General features: G+C 43.2%; 2 protein-coding genes across 3 annotated transcripts in view; both read right to left on the minus strand.

Moving 5' to 3' along the window:
* Window positions 1-660: 660 nt before the first annotated feature.
* On the minus strand, window positions 661-10,306 carry ARMH2 (armadillo like helical domain containing 2). Its single transcript, XM_032799514.1, has 2 exons — window positions 10,105-10,306; window positions 661-1,106 (listed from the first exon to the last, which is right to left on the minus strand). The coding sequence occupies exons 1-2, from the start codon at window positions 10,304-10,306 to the stop codon at window positions 661-663; spliced, it is 648 nt and encodes a 215-aa protein (XP_032655405.1).
* A 2,372-nt stretch (window positions 10,307-12,678) lies between these two features.
* Window positions 12,679-18,961, minus strand: part of RIPOR2 (RHO family interacting cell polarization regulator 2) — a 98,754-nt gene continuing 92,471 nt past the window's right edge. For both annotated transcript variants that reach the window (XM_075062872.1, XM_075062873.1), the window contains exon 21: window positions 12,679-14,294. In XM_075062872.1, the coding sequence (XP_074918973.1) occupies window positions 14,194-14,294 (101 nt within the window). In that variant the 3' untranslated portion in view covers window positions 12,679-14,193. The remainder of the gene's footprint in view (window positions 14,295-18,961) is intronic.

The following is an 18,961-nucleotide window of genomic DNA, read 5'->3' on the forward strand; positions in this document are numbered from 1 at the left end:
ATATCCTAGTTTATTGTAAAGGCATGCACCAAAGAGTGGGTAACAGAGGGAGGCTAGTTTCCTGAAAGGTTCCTGAGCCAGTGCAGGGGAGAATAGATTTGGAAGGGTGGTTAATATTGATATATCTTACTATTCCTTTAGAGTCTGATACTACCCATTTATTGTAATGTTAATAGGAGCAAGCCTTTTAGAGAGAAGCAATGTGCACTCCCCCAAGTTCTCCTGAATCGGTATGCTGAGTAGCATCTTCACACACATCACGTCCTGTTGGTGCTATGGTGCACTAAGGTCACACTAACCCCTGCTCCAACGTAGTATTCAAGAGAGTATTAGTCTGGAATCCTTTGAAGTGCCTGTGCAGGGTGTGTCAGGAAGGGAAAGGAGAAGAAAGGTGTTTGTTTAGTAAGGCATTGGCTCAGGAAAATGAACCTGATGGCAGATTACTTGTTCAGTAATGTAGTCCTGACTTTCCAGTCGGGGAAGAGGGTGAAGAATGGATGAGCATAGGAGCTGAGGTAGGTCCTGTTAATTTATTAAATTCTGAAATAGTTCTTGGGGGATGGGGAAGAGGAAGAGTGACACTCTTTAATTGGTATTCATTTTCTTTATTATGCCATGTAAATAGTTCACGTTATAACAATCCTTGAGGGTTATTTCATTTTAAATAGCAGAAGTAAGTTGACCTTTGTGAAACCCCAAAAGGGAAAACAGTACTTCTGCATAATTATCGGGCCAGCCAGACCATTCCATGCGAGACAGGCTTTTCAGCTTTGTTTCCAGCATTTGACCTCCCAATTCATGGAGTGTTCTAATGTATGGGATATTGTTGCAACAAAGGACAGTCAGAAGGTAACAAACCCAGAACTTAACCACGGTAATATGGTTGCTAGCTGGGGATGAATTTTCATCTTCAGTGAGACAAACAAAAAGAACATCAGCAAGATTCAGATCTTTTACCTTGTTTTGGTTACTGTAATTTATATAGCAAATACCGCACAGCCCTTGGAGCACCAGGATCCTCACATTTGCTGAAGTATCTGGCATGTGCAAGATATCAGTTAAGTCCTGGATGTATTCTGATGCATAAATTCCAGCATTTGGCCCACCTGTAATTGAAGAAGCTATCTTTATCTCTAGTAGGTCATTGGCTAGTTAATCATTTGTATGTACATTGGAAATTCTGAGCTAAGGCTACTACAGAACCTTTAAATTAGTTGCATTGTGTTAGAACACACCCAATCCATCGTGTGAGCCACTAAGGAAACTACTATATAGGTGAAGGATAGCCATGAGGCCCTGTCTACAGTGGCAAGTTTGTGTGCAGTAAAACAGCTTTGAGCATTGTAACACCTGAGGTGTACACACATCCAAGCCACTTAGTGCACAGAAACTGCACACATTCAGCGCTCTAAAAAAAAAAAAACCACCCACACAAGAGGCGTGGAGCTCTGAGGTGCCAGTGTAAACACCGTCATGACTACAGTGCTGCAATTGGCTTCTAGGAGGTGTCCCACAATGCCTGTTCTCACCTCTCTGTCAGCCCCACCCCATAAATTCCTTTGAAAATTTGAAAGTCCCCTTCGTGTTTGCTCGGTGATGCGCTGAGACCACTGCACATGCCTTTTTCAGGTGGCCATGCCTGCTCCACGCACCAGGTGATCCCCCAGTTGGAACTGCTGGACCTCATTGGTATTTGAGGAGAGGAGGCAGTGCATTCACAGCTGCACTCCGGCTGTAGGAATTATGATACCTATGGACAGATTTCTAGATACATGATAGAAAAGGGCCATGCCGGGACATGTTGCAGTGCAGGGTCAAAGTGAAGGAGCTGCGGAACGCCTACCACAAGGTGCGGGAGGCAAACCACCATTCCAGTGGTGTGCCCATGAGCTGCGGTTCTACAAAGAGATGGACGTGATATGTGGTGGTGACCCCATCTCCACTGTGAAGGACCCTGTGATTACTTCATCGGTTTGCATGCCAGTTGTGAGTGGACCAAGTCAGGAGGAGGCAATCTTGGATGAAGAGGGGCAGGGCCATCCTTATCCATATGCAAATTTCCTGGTGCCCTGCATAGCTGCGTGCTGCCCCAGCTCTGGCTCTAACCCAGGGCCCCCTCTTCTTCCCTGTCCAGCCCCCCCCCCTCCACTTCCCTGAGCTCTGCAGCCCCCTCCCCCCCCCGCTCTCGCCCTGTGGAGGCCTTCTCTCCGCCTCCACCCCTGTTTGCTTGGGACCTGCTCCTTGTTCCCCCCTCCCCCCACGGAGGGCTGGGAGCCAGAAATGCATGCAGTCAGGAGCTCTTTTCTACCCTGGAGGAGCCTAGCCAGTCACAGTAGTTGGATCTTGGTGAAGTGCAAACAAACAGGAGAGGAGGCCCCTCATAAGTAGATCTGACTTTGGGAATTGCTGAAGCGAGTTGTTGAGGGCAGGAGCAATGCAGAAAGCAGGCTTGTATCCCACCTTATGCCTAGTTTGAATGTCAGAATAGGCTGTTGATACACTCCCTCACCTCATGGGAATCTCCCTCAGAGATCTTCAGGAAACTCTTATTGGGCAATCTGCTGCTGCATGTTCCTCAGCAGAGCTGCTTTGTTTCTTGCCCCATTAACGGTAACTTTCCCACACCACTGTGCCATCATAGGTTGGGGGGACCATTGCTGCACACAGGCTAGCCGCATAGGGGTCAGGGCGGATGCTGCAGGTTGGGGAAGACCCTCCCTTGATTCCCTGCTCGCCCTCAGCATCAAGATATCTTCCATAGTGATCATTCTTGTGGAAAGTGTGGGGACAGGAATGATTATGAGGCCCATCCTACAGTGCTGGCTCTCCCCAAGTGCCCAAGGGCCATGTGCCTAATATACAGCAGGGTCCGGGAACAGCGATTTACCCTGCTCCTGTGGCTACTCACCATTTTGAGGGTCTTGTAGCTTTTGTGTGCTTGCCTGGGGTCAGCCAGTTAGTGACAGGTGTGAGAGTACTGGCTCTGTTTTAAAGTACTGAAACAGTGTTGTCTGTGTTGCAAACAATACCGTTTCTGTAAAATGTTGCATTTAAACTTCACAGCGATGACCTTGGGAGCACAGCCTTCCTCTTTGTTATCGGCGGCAGAATGGTTGCAAAAAATTAGAAAGCATCCAAGAAGAACTATGGAGGACTTTATGCATGAGGTTTTGATACACTCCGCCACCAAGAAAAAGGCATTGAAGGGGTGGCGGGACAGTGAGAAGAGGGACCGAAAAGAGAACGTGGCACACCAGAAAGAAGCCATGGAGCAGCTCTTAACAGTTATGGAGTGCCAAGTGGACATGCTCCAGGTGTTGCTAGCCCTTTAAACCGAGCACCTCTGCGCTCACCTTGCCCTGCAGCTGCTGTTGCAAAAAACTTTCCCATGTGTGCGCCCCCCCCCCCCAATACACTCTTATCAACCTCCTGGCTCCAGGCTGTACCTGCTGCATTCCACTCCTACCCTGTCACAGTCCAGCCCTGTGGACTCCCAGTACCCACTGTGCTCAACACCTGTCCCTCTGCAGTTTAGCCCTGCTGAAGTACAGCACCCATGGCTTTGTACTCCAAAGGAGAAACACAAATCTGTAGCCATCCCCAGACCTCTCTGCCTCTTGAGACCTTCCCTTCCCCCATGCCCATCCCCGCTGATGATTTTTTCTTTTGACTCTTTCCTCTGGTGGTTGTCTTTGAATAAAAGCATTGTGTTTGTTTGAAAGGAAAGCAATCTTTATTCTACTAAGTGAAAGCAAAAAGAGCACTGCAAAGCAACATACAATTATGTTAAGGCCCCTTCTTGCATCAGGTGCACTAATCCTCTCCTTAACAAACAGTGCAGTCCAGAGCATAGTAACACACATTAGTGGCTTTCAGCTTCAAATTGCTGTCGCAAAGCATCCTGAGCCATTATAGCCCCCTGCTGTGCCCCTCTAATAGCCTTGGTCTTGCTGTTCAAACTGTCTCCAGATACTGAGGCTCTGTGGTCCAGCCCTGAGTGAAGCTTTCACCTTTCCCTTCACAAATATTATGGAGTGTACAGAACCTGTCTCTAAGCATATGAATATTGTCATTGGCCATGTCCAGCTTCCCCTGCAGGCATTGCCAAGGGCCTTTTAAATGGCCAAATGCACTCCAGTCATTCTGCACTTGCTCAACTTTTTGTTGAACTGCTCCTTGCTGCTGTCAAGTTGCCCTATGTACGGCTTCATGAGCCACAGCATTAAGGGGTGGATGGTATCTCCCAGGATTACAATGGGCATTTTGACTTCTCCTGTGGTGGTGATCTGGTCCGGGAGGAAAATCCCTGCTTGCAGCTTCTTAAATAGACCAGTGCTCCAAAAGATGGGTGGGTCATGCACCTTTCCGGACCAGCCTGCGTTAATGTCTGTGAAATGCCCACGGTGATCCACAAGCGTCTGGAGAATCATTGAAAAATACCCCTTGTAATTAATGTACTTGGTGGCCTGGTGCCAGATTTGGAATGTGCTTGCCATGTATTGCTCCTCCGCAGTTAAGGAAGCCCATTTGTGCAAAGCTGTCCACAATTTCACTCATGTTGCCCAGAGTCACGGCCTTTCAGAGCAGGATGCAATTAATAGCCCTGCACGCTTCCATCAACACGACTCCAGCAGTCGACTTCCCCACTCCGAACTGGTTAGCAACTAATTGGTAGCAGTCTGGAGTAGCCAGCTTCCACAGTGCAATTGCCATGCACTTCTCCAGCGACAGGGCAGCTCTCATTCTCTTGTCTTTGCGCTGCAGGGCTAGGGTGAGCTCATCACACAGTCTCATGAATGTGGCTTTCCTCATCCGAACGTTTTGCAGCCACTGTTTGTCATCCCAGACGTACATGATGATGTGATCCCACCACTCAGTGCTTGTTTCCCGAGCCCAAAAGCAGCATTCCACTGTGGTCAGCACCTCCATGAATGACACAAGCGTTCTTCTTGTGTTATAGCTAGTACGCGTGGCGAGATCAATGTCACACTCCTTTTGCCTTTGTAGTTTAAGGAATAACTCTGCTGCCACTTGTGACATGTTGGTCAGTGCGAGCAGTGTTCTGGTCAACAGCTCAGGATCCATTCCTGCAGCCAGAAGGAGGCAGGGCAGGGTGCGCAGTACACAAACTGTTGAAAGATGGCCCCAAATGCGGATGGAAGCACAGGAATTGCTGGGATGTGAAGCAATGCATTATGGGGCATTGGGACAGGAGACAGGATGCCCTGTGACCACTTCCACCTTCCCACAAGTCTTAGCGGCAAAAGAGGTGCTCTGTGGGATAGGTACCCAGAGTGCACCGCTCCGAACAGTGCCGCAAGAGCTGCAAGTGCGAACACGCTATTGTGCAGGCAGCTGTCAGTGTGAACACACAATAGTGGTTTTCCTTCAGTGCTCTCTGAGCGGCGCTGTAACTGCCAGTGCTAGTTCTTTGCAAGTGTAGATGTACCCAAGATTGTAGGACTGGGAGATGAAACATAGAGGTTCTCTTCCTCTCTCTGCCACACACTTGCTTTGTGACCTTGGTCAGGCCACTTGTACCCAGATCCTCAAAAACATAGGTACCTAACTCTTACTGATTTCAATGGCAGTTAGTTAGGCACTTAAATTCCTTTGAGGACCTGGGCTTTAACTTTTCAATGCACCAGTTTCAGTATCTGAAACATGGGGCCAATATTTGCATATGCCCACAGGGGTGTTGTGATTAATTAAAAATGTTTACAAAGCAATCGAAATATGCTGTAAAAGTGCAGAGCTGGATTTATTACAATATATTATCCCAATAATCCTCATTTACTTTTCAAATTTAATACACAAATTAAAAGTATCCTACGTGAGACTTAGCATATATATAATCAATGACAGTCACTTGACACATCCTGCGTCTGTATATACACACACTACATCTAGTATATATGTAAACTACTTCCTATACATACTGTAGGCTGTTTATGGTTTGTGTGGTAAATAAATAGGGAACACGTTTATGGAATGCAGCTGTGTTACAAAAGCAACACTACTTAGCAGATGAACAGAAGAACTTGATATCCAATTAAACTGCAGTGGGAATTTAGTTTGGCAGGATAAAATGGCTAGTGATAGAATCGGAATATATTGGGCTTGCTTTTCAATGTGCCTCTTCATTGGGCAGCTGGCTCACTTTCCTTCTCACATTGCTCATTGAAATAACGCCTCTCGTTGCCTTAAAGAAATGGGGGGGGGGGGGCCTGTCGGCTTCTATGCCATGGTCCTAGCGTGTCTTACTTGAACTATGCTCTGATGAGCTTGGGCTCTCAGGTACTCCAAACCCTACAGGTTTGCCAGATTGGGAGTTAGACACCCGTCAGATCTCAGATATTTCAGCAGGGATTGTTTGTGCAGAGATTCAGCACAGAAACAGCTGGCCCCTGATTTTTTTATAGTAGGAAAAAAAGGGTACTTAGAAGTAGTATAGGGGAAGAGGCGCTTATTTACTGGCAAATAAGGCCAAGTAACAATGAAAATTAAAATTTAAAAACCCATTCTACCCAAGGCATAACATCTGAAGGTGTATGCATTATACATACTCACTCCCTTCCATTTTGGTTTTTATTTTAACACTTCCCAGGAATGTATTGGTTTTTGTTATAAAAAATGAAAAGAGAGGTGAAAAATGGTGCAAAAAAAGTCTCAGTTTTCTGGGTAAATATTGAGGCTAATGTTGGGGAGATGGGAGGGCAGAAAATCAACAACAATTAGCAAAAAGTAAGGATACTGAGAGTAAAAGCAGCTTAATGCTGTTTTATTTCATGAACTGGTAACAGTATGTACACATGCACATGTATGCATATGTATGTGTGTATCTTCCATTATATTGCCTTACTTTAGCAGACAGCTTCACATTTTCACTTAGATTAATTTATTATTAACATCTACTTAATGTATTCGATTTTCTTAACATAATCAGTATTTTCATATATGTCAGTGATCCAAAACTTGAGCAAAAATTGGTAAAAAACAAATAGCTTTTGTAGAACCTGGGAAATTTTCCTTAAAAATAAGTAAAAACTGAAAATGAAGGGCTTTTATTATAGTACAATTATTTGGAAGGGCTACTGAAATCCCTTGGTATTTGGCACTGAGTTGCCTACCCGAGGCATGTTGGTCTAATGTGTTTGTTTTCCAGATTGCACACGTATAAATATGTTCATCAGCAAAGAGGATACACATTGCATTATTTACTGTTCTTAAGTGGTATTTCTGCATGTGTGTTACTCCTGAGGACATTCTGCACCAAAAAAATAAAAATTCTGCACACAATATTTTAAAATTCTGCACGTTTTATTTGTCAATGAATAAAGACAGAGGCTCCAGCATGGCAGTGTGGAGCACAGCTCACTGGCTGTATGAAGATGGGAGATAACCCGGCAGCACCCCCACCCACAGGACACACTCAGTGGTGAGGCTGCACCTGACACAGCATAAGGTCTGGACTTGCCTACACCCTGGGACTCTGTGCCAGGCACACCAGGTGTGGGGCAGGCAGGCTCAACCAAGCAAGATCCAAGTGTGGAGGGTCTCAGTGTGGACAGATAAAGGTCTGGGGATGAGAGGCTTCTGTGTGAGACAATCTAGGTGCAGGTAGCTCAATGGGAGGGGGCGGGAAATCTGGCTGCACAGAGTCTCATTGGGGTCAGTGTCATGGGGGTCTGGATGTGGTGACTCAAGGTGGTGTGGGAAGGGGGCTCATTACTGGAGGTTTGAGTGCAGGGAACTCAGTGGGGGGTGTGGTCTGGTTGCAGGGGTTGAGATTCAGTGTGGGGGCTTCAGGTATACACTGCTAGGGTGGTTCTGGATGTATGGGGTGAGGGTTGGCAGGGGTGTCTGGGTATGAGAGGTCTGGATGCACAAAGGTTAGGTGGATGGGGAAGCAGTTCCCTGTACAATGATCCCTCCCTCCCACAGCTGAGGAGCGATGGGGGCAGGAAGCAGAGGTGGATGCTGAACTTCCTGTAGCTGAGGGAGGTTGCTGGGGGTAGGTCTGACATAGCCCCAGCCACTCCTTACAGGGGCAGAGGAAGTCCCGTCCTTTCCTGCCTCCAGCCCAGCCGGGACTAGCAGCTGATCCCGGGTCAAGGTAGGCGCCACTGGCTGGGATGTCCTCAGCCCTAGGGTGACTTACCTCTCTTCTGGCTGCCTGAAACGATGTACCTGCACTGCTAGGGAGTGGTACATGACTGGTCCTGCAACTTCCCTTTGCTTCCCTGTCAGAAAGTCATATTTTTCTGTGGGGAAGCAAAGAAATCTGCAGGGGACATGAATTCTGCACATGCACAGTGAAGCAGAATTCCCCCAGGAGTAGTTTGTGTTTTTTAAGAACTGCATTTGATATTGGGGGCTAGCAACTTGAAAATCTGCTGAGTCTTTGAGCTGCTTACAGTCTTGTTCTTTAATCTGATTCTGATATTTATCATCTGTATTTCTTGCTACAGGGCATATTTATCACACATTATTTTTCCTTTTTTTCAGAACAATAGCACATTGCAATTCAAAAAAAGGATTTCATGTCCTAAAAAAACATTTGGGGTCTTTGTCCATGGAATAAATGCTGAGAAGGCAACTTGTGGCCTCAATGTGACTACTAAAATGCAATCTAATTACATAAGGGTAAATCTGTCACTGTCCCCTCTTCTCTCCTACTTCCCTTTCACCACGATTCCCCCTCTGTGTCAATGCAGAATTCACTGCATGCTGCAAAACCAATGTGGTATCATTCAGGAATGGCAGTAGTGACACAGAATTTGGGGATCTCAAACCAGTTGTGAACAGCTAGGTGGACTAGTCATGTAATCCAGCAACGTAGGCAGGTTGAAGGAAGAATTGAGAGCACGCTCAGTAATGTTACCAGTCCACCAGTCATCCCCATCAAAGAGTTGCAGCTCAGCTTCAGAGAACATCTTCCCCCACAAACTCATCAGGTCTCTCCAGTGCCCAGTCTGGTTGATTGGGCTGTGCAGTGGGGTCAGGATTTGCCATTTAATGGAATGAAACTGTCAGTGGCAGCAGATGGAATAGACTGGAAATAACCTCAGAACAAGAACCACTGCGTTGTCTTTCTTGCAAATGACAGGTATGAGTGGTAGCCGTGTTAGTCTGTATCGGCAAAAACAATGAGGAATACTTGTGGCACCTTAAAGACTAACACATTTATCTGGGCATAAGCTTTCGTGGGCTAGAACAGAATAAAAGCATCTTTTTTAGTGGCAAAAATATTTATTAAGTGAGTATTTTAAAATGCAGATGTTACAAGTCATGGTGATTTACGTGGGTTCTTGGGCACTGTTGCTGCATAAATCCACTGACTGCTGCCAGTCTTGCTTCTGAACTTGGCTGAGCTATTCTCTAGAAAACTTGGCCAGATTGTAGAACACATGATGAGTGAGTTACACGTAAATTTTCTATGAAAAAAATTGTATGATGGAGACATCATGTCCATTAGATCTCTCATTCCATGACTGGCCTTCCTATTCCAGATTCTAGATGGCCAAAAACCTGACTTTCACATCTACTGAACCACTTTCTTTTTGAGTTTTTGGCTGACTTTACACTCCCAAAGTAATAGAATATCTGTCAGCAGTGTGTACTTGGATCACAACGTACCAGTAACTCTTCTCTGTACTTTTTCTAACATTTAGAAGGAGAAAGGTCTCCTCTACTCACAGTGGTACTATGACTTTAATTAAGATATCACATTTTTGAACATTGATGGCAACTGATTATGAATATTTCTGACAATTACAGTAGGCTTGCTGTCTGGCAGGCTCAGAGAACCCCTTTTTTTCTTAAAAGAGCTCACTATATTATTACTATTTATCCTTACAGTTCATACAGTTTTAAACTGTAGTGCAGTGTTTCTCAACCAGGGGTATATGTACCCCTGGGGGTATGCAGAGGTCTTCCACGGGGTATGTCAGTTCATCTAGATATTTGCCTAGTTTTTCAACAAGTACATGAAAAACACTAGCCTTATTTTAGCACATATATGAAACCGTAGGTTTAAATTATACTGAAATAGCAAACAAGAAAGCAGAAGAAATATTTCAACAAGCCAGTTTGCCTTGTTACCTGTGTATGCTAGCAATCCAATATTTTTTGCAGCTTGGGCTCTCTGTTCCAAGGGTAGTTGTGTGTTCCTCACATTGGTGCCATAGCTAACAATTTTTTGCTTATGAAAAATGCTGCCAGTTGGATTGTAGGGCTCTTCCTTCACAGAAGAAAAAAAGGTTTTGATGTAAGTTTCATAACAAACTTGGAGCTTCTTAAACATCCTTTCAGGGACTCCTCAAGAAGTTGTCCTTAATGACTTTCTTCAATGTGTGTAGAAATCTGTGTGCTCTGAAATTAAATAGGAAACAGCTGGAAAGCAACAGTATTAATTCTAATTTTGAAGAAAATCACTCAGGTTAGTAACTAAGCAACACTTTAGAATAAAGTTAGTAAACAGAATGAAAAATAGAAGCAACTCTTTGTTGTAACACAGAATCTGATGACATCAGAGGATTTATTTTAGCAAATGAAAGTTCTATGCCCTAATGCCCCCATTTCATTGTAACACATCATCTTCAAATGTCTGAATGTAAATGTGTTCTGTTGGTTTAAAACAGGGGTTCTCAAACGGGGGGTCGGGACTCCCTAGAGGGTCACGAGGTTATTACATGGGGGGGTGTGAGCTGTCTGCCTCCACTCCATACCCCACTTTGCCTCCAGCATTTATAATGGTGTTAAATGTATAAACAAGTGTTTTTAATTTATAAGGAGAGGGTCACATTTAGAGGCTTGCTACGTGAAAGGGGTCACCAGTACAATAGTTTGAGAACCACTGGTTTAAAACAATGTGTGCAGCATGCTATAACCAGGGGCTGTAAGCTTATTTTAGAGTAGGAAGGGAAGGAACAGAAACCAGATACAAGCCTATTGTATTTCCAAAATAATGTTTTTATTTAAAACACGATTAAAGTAATTTCTCATTTTGCTTTGCAGAAATTCAGATAATACAAATCACATAATAATTACCCCCCACCCTGGGTCTAGTGTTGTGAAAAAGCTCTACACTTTAAATAAATCTGGCTTGAAATGCCTTGTGTACATAGTGGGTACTGGAGACTAGCATTAGAGCAGGGGTAGGCAACCTATGGCACATATGCCAAAGGCAGCATGCAAGCTAATTTTCAGCGGCACTCATGCTGCCCAGGTCCTGGCCACCCATCCAGGGGGCTCTGCATTTTAATTTAATTTTAAATGACACTTCTTAAACATTTTAAAAACCTTATTTACTTTACATACAACAATAGTTTAAATAAAATATTATAAACTTATAGAAAGAGACCTTCTAAAAACGTTAAAATGTATTACTGGCAAACGAAACCTTAAATCAGAGTGAATAAATGAAGACTCGGCACAGCACTTCTGAAAGGTTGCCGACCCCTGCATTAGATCATTGGCTCCACACTTCTTTGACTTCAGCTAATCATACCCCTCCATCTTTCCACGCTGATTTTTCTTCCCTTTATTTTTTCTGCCTTTTTTGTAGGTGTTTTTGGTTTTAATAACTAAAACAATCTGTCACTATAGTGTCTCTTGGCCAGCAGAAAGTTAGGGATACAAATCTAGTCACCCATGAAAAGGCAAAAGAGGGAAAAAAAACAAGCTAGCATTGTAGTTTTTGCCATTGAATTCCATGAGAAGCTGCAGTACTGCATATCTGCCACCATGTTGTGTGTGTAACACTCTAAATTAACAGCATACAGGGGCCCAGCCCCATTCACATTTCCAAGGACTCATGGATGTAGTGAAAACCAGAGCACTTAGGTCAGTGGTCCCCAACCTTTTTCATCTGGTGGGTGCCAGACGACGAGCCATGGAGGACTGTGGCGACGGACAAGCATCTGCCAAAATGCTGCCAAGTGGCAACATCAGTAGGCGTCGCTGCCGAAATCGGCAACATTTCGGTGGCGACGCCTCTGGATGCTGCTGCTTCTCAGCGGCATTTCAGTGGATGCTCATCCACTGGCCAGTACACGGGCATATTTAGACACCCCAGCGGGTGCCATGGAGCCCGCAGGCATTGCATTAGGGACCCGTGACTTAGGTAGTGTTGCACCAAGATTTAACCATGATTAGCTGACATAATGTTGAATGGAACTTCCCCTTGGCAACGCTAATCGCAAAGTAGTGGATAGCATTGTTATTTAACTAGACTTTTCAAAGTTATGTCTTAATTTTGTAGTGAAGACAAGACCTGTCAAAACAGAACTATTAATCCCTACCCCAGATGTTCTTATGAAATACCTTCATGATAGTACATGAGTACAACAGTGAATCTCTCCGTGCAGATTGTTTCCTGGGAGACTGCACAAAGGAAGCTGCACAAGTAGCAAACTAAGACCTTAATTAACTATTTGGGGGATTTGCCCCAGTGCCAGCCTGAAGGGAGTTGCACCATTGGGAACTGAGGCTTTTCTTGTCCACAGTGGATGGGCTCTGCCCTGGGACAGCTACAGTGATTAGTGGCCACCGATGGCTGGTGCTGGGGGCCAATTTCCAGTGTAGATAAAAACCTGAGAAATGTGTATTAAGGTTATTTAGTCCTCAGAGTGTAGAAGGTTGAGCACACACATTTTATAGTTTGGATCAACGTGGTTAGTGATTAAAAATATTCTTTATTATAACTTAAATGTGATAGGAAATATGAGTACAAATGCCACAAAACTAGAAGGCAAAAAATAAGCAGCTGTCAGAACAAAAGAACATGATGGGAGAATCAGCTCATGCAGTAGCTGCGATATAAAACCTGTGACATGGTCATTTAACCTTCTGTAAAAAGAGCCTATTTCCTTCAGTAAACAAGTAAATATTTTAGACTGTACAAATGCACTTTTAATTAAAGGAAGAATATATATATATATATATTTATAAATATACAGCTGTATGTACATTGTTGGTAACATTCACAGTCAGAAGAACTGTCTGCCAATGTATTTGGCGCACAAGGCTTCTTTTTGATGTGAACTATTAGTGATCATTTTCTGTATAGTCTATCAGAAGCTGGATCTTTTAATTAACATCTAAATAGTATTTCATGTCAGATCTACTGCAGTACAACAATGCTCTTCTGTTAACAGAAGAAGTGAGTGTAATTTAAGGGCTATAATCAATAGTTTGAAGCACTCAGTCTTTCATACTTGCAGTTGGAGGGGGAGGAAATGCTTTTATTTGCACTCTGTCTTTAACAGCTCTAAGGTTCTCTTTAGTTTGCTTTAATTCTTCATACTGAAATTACTGTATAGCAAGCTGCTATGCACTAGCCAGAGTGCACGTAACCCACTCCTCCTTGTAACCTAGGAAACAAAAACAGCTTCAGGGATTCATGCAATTGTATTATATTCACTTTTTCTTTTGAACAATGAGCACATGTAACCTTCCATTTATTTCTATAAAACCTACGTAATTGCTTGATAGCACAAGCAAATCCCTGGATTAATCATGGTTCATTACTGGAGGGTGAGAGGGAGAAAATAAAAGACCAGCGCAGAGGCATTTAAAATGAGTCAGTGAAATAACATCTCCGGGGGTTTACAGCCTGTTGTTTCTGGAGACAAAACTTGATTTGAAGAAACTTGATCTATATTTCATCGGTAAAATAGATCTGGGTAGCTGAGTTTCAGTCCATGCTGCTATAATGCTGCAAGGTATCCAACACTTAGCACAATGTGGAGAGAAAGCTGCTTTGTAGCTCCACTTGGTTTGCTCCCTACTTTTCCTTTTTAGATGCAGCATCACATTTCAAGCATGCAACACAGCAACAACTTCAATAAAACAAGTGCAAAATTATGTAAAAATATTAAGATGCTGAATTCTAAAATCTTTTAGAAGTTTGCTGAGACTGATTTACTGCAACTACATCATTTACTCTGAAGCACTTGAAGAAGCATGGTCTTCAACATACAACTGTTCCACCATAAGCTAGGAAGAAAAGCCAATAGGAACTCAATAACTGGAATTCACACTTTTTTTCTTAAAGTCTGTAAGTTGCTAACTTTCAGGACATTCTTTAGCATTCTTCAAAAGGTGGTTTGTTTTTAAAACTGTTAAATTACAGCACCGTTCCAGTTAATGTGAACAGTCATAATGGCTGTTAGGTAGATTATCTTGAGTCTAAAAAGCTGTGGCAACTTCAGTGCCCCGACGGCTTCCAACTTTAACAAATTCCCGAGGAAATTTATCCAGCTGTTCATATGCCAGTCGCCCATCTTCACCTGAACACAAAACAGTAAAGTATAAATAAAACGTTGCATCATTTGTGTACACAAAATCCCACACACTGCACTCCTTTCTGTGGAAAGAATTGCTTTGTTGATGACTTTTTCTATAGGAATTTTCATATGTTCAGTGCAAATTAAGAAATCAGCCACAAAAATTAAGCATGCTGTGAATGGTCAAACTATTCCTTAAAAACTTTTACTCTGCATCTCTGTGGTAGTGAATAATCCACATACCGTTTACTTGCATAAATATATTGGAACACCATTGCCTACTCTTTTCCACTATCTGTCTTCTCAAAAAGCTATCTTCTATCAAATGTTTTTGCATCGTATATACAAATTCTTGCTATCACTTTCACACCACATTTTCAGAACAGATAGATTAATATGTAATAGGATGGTGGCCAGAGTGTAATTTTTAAATTTTATCTGTACAGGCAATCTACTAAATTCACTGATGGTGTAGTAAGGATTCAGTTTTATATGAAATTGTGGACACGTAATCAAAATAAATAGGCAAAGAAAGGATTTGAGTAAATTAAAACATGATATACTCTCTCATCTTTAATGAGAGCTACGGATCTGTAATAAGGAGTACGGATTTGCAGATGGTCTGAATAGCATTACAAAATGTTTGGGCTAAGTGGAGAAGATTTGTTTGGAGCAAAGATGAAGCAGGTGAGCCTTGTGATCATGTGATGCTGTTTGCACAGGTGTACTGCTAAATGGTCTGTGTCTTTCCAAGCTAAGTTTACCTATGTCACAAATAGAAAAGAGTAAGCAGTGCTTTCGCTTTGTCTTGTCAGCCTTCCTTTTTCATTATTGTATTCTGTTTGAACTTCATCACATTATGTCCAATCTAACTAATATTTTGCATGTGCTTTCAGAGAAGTGAATGAGGTCTCCATGTGCCATAAGGCAGGTCAGAGTGGTAATGTGATCTTTTATGCAAACAACCCTGGGTTAAGGGTTTTTTTGGTGCCCCAAGCAATATCATATCCAATAACAGAATGAATTCTTGGTGAGCCGATAAGAGCTCCCATACTGGGTGAGACCAAAGGTCCATCTAGCCAGGGATTGGCAACCTTTGGCATGTGGCCTGTTAGGGAAACCCGCTGGTGGGCTGGGACAGTTTGTTTACCTGCAGCCTCTGCAGGTTCGGCCAATCGCAGCTCCCACTAGCCGTGGTTTGCCGTTCCAGGTGAATGGGGGCTGTGGGAAGTAGCGTGGGCCAAGGGATGTGCTGGCTGTTGCTTCCCGTAGCCCCCATTGGCCTGGAACAGCGAACCCACAGCCAGTGGGAGCTGCGATCCGCCAAACCTAAGGAGGCTGCAGGAAAACAAAGCGTCCCGGCCTGCCAGCTTTCTCTGACGGGCCGGATGTCAAAGGTTGCCAATCCCTGATCTAGCCCAGTATCCTGGCTTCTGACAGTGGCCAATGTCAGGTGTCCTAGAGGGAATGAACAGAACAGATAATCATCAAGTGATCCATTCCCAGGTTCTGGCAAGCAAAGGCTAGGGACACCATCCCTGCCCATCCTGGCTAATAGCCACTGGTGGACTTATCCTCCGTCAATTTAACTAGTTCTTTTTTGAACCCTGTTACAGTCTTGGCCTTCACAACATCCTCTGGCAAATAATTCCACAGGTTGACTGTGCATTGTGTGAAGAAATACTTCCTTTTGTTTGTTTTAAACTTGCTGCCTATTAATTTCATTTGGTGATCCCTAATTCTTGTGGTATGAGGAGTAAATAACACTTCCTTAATTACTTTCTCCACACCAGTTATGATTTTATAGATCTCCACAATATCCCCACTTAGTCGTCTCTTTTCAAAGCTTAAAAGTCCTGGTCTTACTAATCTCTCCTCATACGGAAGCTGTTCCATACCCTGAATCATTTTTATTGCCCTTTTCTTTAGCTTTTCCAATTCTAATATATTTTTTTTGAAAGTGGGCAACCAGATCTGCATGCAGTATTCAAGATGTGGCTTACCATGGATTTAGAGAGGCAATATGATATTTTCTGTATTATCTATCCTTTTCTTAATGGTTTCTAACAGTCAGTTAGCATTTTTGACTGCACTGCATACTGAGTGGATGTTTTCAGAGAATTATCCACAATGACTCCAAGATGTCTTTCTTCAGTGGTAACAGCTAATTTAGACCCCACCATTTTATATGTATAGTTGGGATTATGTTTTCCAATGTGCATTACTTTGCATTTATCAAAATTGAATTTCATCTGCCATTTTGTTGCCCAGATTTGTGAGGTTCCTTTGTAAAACTCTTTGCAGTCTGCTTTGGACATAACTATATTGAGTAGTTTTGTTTTCCCAGATCATTTATGAATATGTTGAACAGTACTGGTCCCAATAAAGACTCCTAGAGGACACCACTATTTACCTCTTTCTGTTTTGAAAACTGACCACTTACTCCTACCCTTTGCTTCCTGTATTTTAACTAGTTACTGATCCATGAGAGGACCTTCCCATGACAGCTTACTTTGCTTGAGAGCCTTTGATGAGGGACTTTGTCAAAGGCTTTTGAAAATCTAACTACACTATATCCACTGGATTACCCTTGTCCACATGCTCGTTGACCCCCCTCAAAGAATTCTAATAGATTGCTGAGGCATGATTTCCCTTTATAAAAAAACATGTTAACTCTTCCCCAACAAATCGTGTTCATCCATGTGTCTTATAGTTCTGTTCTTTACTATAGTTTCAACCAGTTTGCCCAGTACTGAAGTCAGGGTTACCGGACTGTAATTGCTGGGATCGCCTCTGGAGATTTTTTTTAAAATTGGGGTCACATTAGCTATTCTCCAGTCATCTGGTACAGAAGCTGACTTAAAGGATAGGTTACATACCACAGTTAGTAGTTCTGCAATTTCACATTTGAGTTCCTTCAGAACTCTTGGGTGAATACCATTTGATCCTAGTGACTTATTACTGTTTAGTTTATCAATTTGTTCCAAAGCCTACTATAATGGCACCTCAATCAGGGACAGTTAGTCAGATTTGTCACCTAAAAGGAATGGCTCAGGTTTGGGAATCTCCCTCACATCCTTAGCTGTGAAGACCAATGCAAAGAATTCATTTAGCTTCTATCTAAGGGTCTTATCCTCTTTCTGTGCTCCTTTAGCATCTCGATCGTCCAGTGGCCCCACTGGTGGTTTAGCAGCCTTCCTGCTTTTGACTTACTTAACATTTTTGCTTTTACTTTTTGAGTCTTTGTCTAGCTGTTCTTCAAATTGTTTTTTGGCCTTCCTAATTATATTTTTACACTTCACTTGCCGGAGTGGATGCTCCTTTCTGTTTTCCTCACTAGGATTTAACATCCACTTTTTAAAGGGTGCCTTTGTGCCTCTCACTGCTTCTTTTACTTTGTTGTTTAGCCACAGTGGCACTTTTTTGGTTCTCTTACTATGGTTTTTAATTTGGGGTATACATTTAAGTTTAGTGTCTATTATGGTGTCTTTAAGAAGTTTCCATGCATCTTGTCAGTGAGTGTCAGAAACTGAAAAGAGTGTTTGAAGAACTTGTGTAACTTTCACTGAGGTGGTGCATGTAGCCTCATTCAAAGACTCAGTTGCTCTGCAATAGTGGGTTTAGGTACTCGGTATCTCCATGGGAAAGAGTCCAGGCAAAAGGAATCTCCCCTTCCCCACTGACACACAGTAGCTGCAGAGCTGCTTTTAGTGATTACTCCAGCATAATGACTGATTGAACCCCATGAGGAGGCAGAATGGAGGGATTTACACAGTTGCCCCCCCGCATTAATATGGCCCAGTAGATTTAACAACTGAGAGGCCTTCACATCCACAAAGGTGGAGGCTAGATGCGCTTCTCTGTGCCTGATCCTGTATTCTTTCATATTCAAAACTTCTGTGAACATCAGTTTCAGGTGCATAAAGAATGCTGGATCAGATCCTCAGCGTGTTTTTCCTTTATTAAACACTAGTACACCAGTGTCGCTTGGTTAGTAAGAAGCGAGTGCACTGTTACAAGAGAAGAGACACTATTGTGAAAATCACTATGGTGCAGAGGGTCACAAAATCCTCTATGCTACTCTAGTTGAATCCTGCTGTGGGGCTATGTAGGAGGAAAGCTTGTGAAGGGAATCTGTGAACTATCAAAGAGCTTCATGACAGCCCTGCAGAGGGTGAACTTGGTGTGGATCAGGGGAATTTAACTCCTTGCAACATGTAAAAAAGGGGCTATGACCATTCTTCCAGCTCATGAGCTAGCATAGCAATAATGGGGAACAGAGCAGCACTGCTGGCAGGACCCCAGTTTGTCACTCTCCCTCTTACACTGAACAATATCTGTTCATACAGTTTGTATGCGTGCAGAGTGAATTTCATAGAATATCAACTCTAAGATTTAGCTAGTTCCTTGTGGCTCAATCTCCCTGCTCCCCAACAAAGTTGCCTGTATAACTGTTATAGCTACGGCCCCAGAGTACTCTGTGGCAAGGTCTCTGAACCCTGGGGAAGCAGCTGTTGCAGCTTCATTTAAATTAAGAAAAGGTTTTTTTAATGAAATATGGAAATATGCCAGTCAGTGCAGAAGCCCTAGCGGCAGTAACATTTGTATTACAGTTTAAGCTATTCCCCACATTTTCACTTTTCAGAATGCTGCTGGGGCTTTTTTAATTG

The sequence above is a fragment of the Chelonoidis abingdonii genome, chromosome 2, assembly GCF_003597395.2.
Source record: "Chelonoidis abingdonii isolate Lonesome George chromosome 2, CheloAbing_2.0, whole genome shotgun sequence".
Classification (NCBI taxonomy): Eukaryota; Metazoa; Chordata; order Testudines; family Testudinidae; genus Chelonoidis; species Chelonoidis abingdonii.

Excerpts from the sequence above, each read along its gene's own strand:
- ARMH2 (XM_032799514.1), bottom strand. The coding sequence starts at position 10,306 with ATGTTTAAGAAGCTCCAAGTTTGTTATGAAACTTACATCAAAACCTTT. Across the intron at positions 1,107-10,104 it reads TGGATTGCTAGCATACACAG|GTGGGCCAAATGCTGGAATT; the intron begins GTAACAAGGCAA and ends CTTCAATTACAG.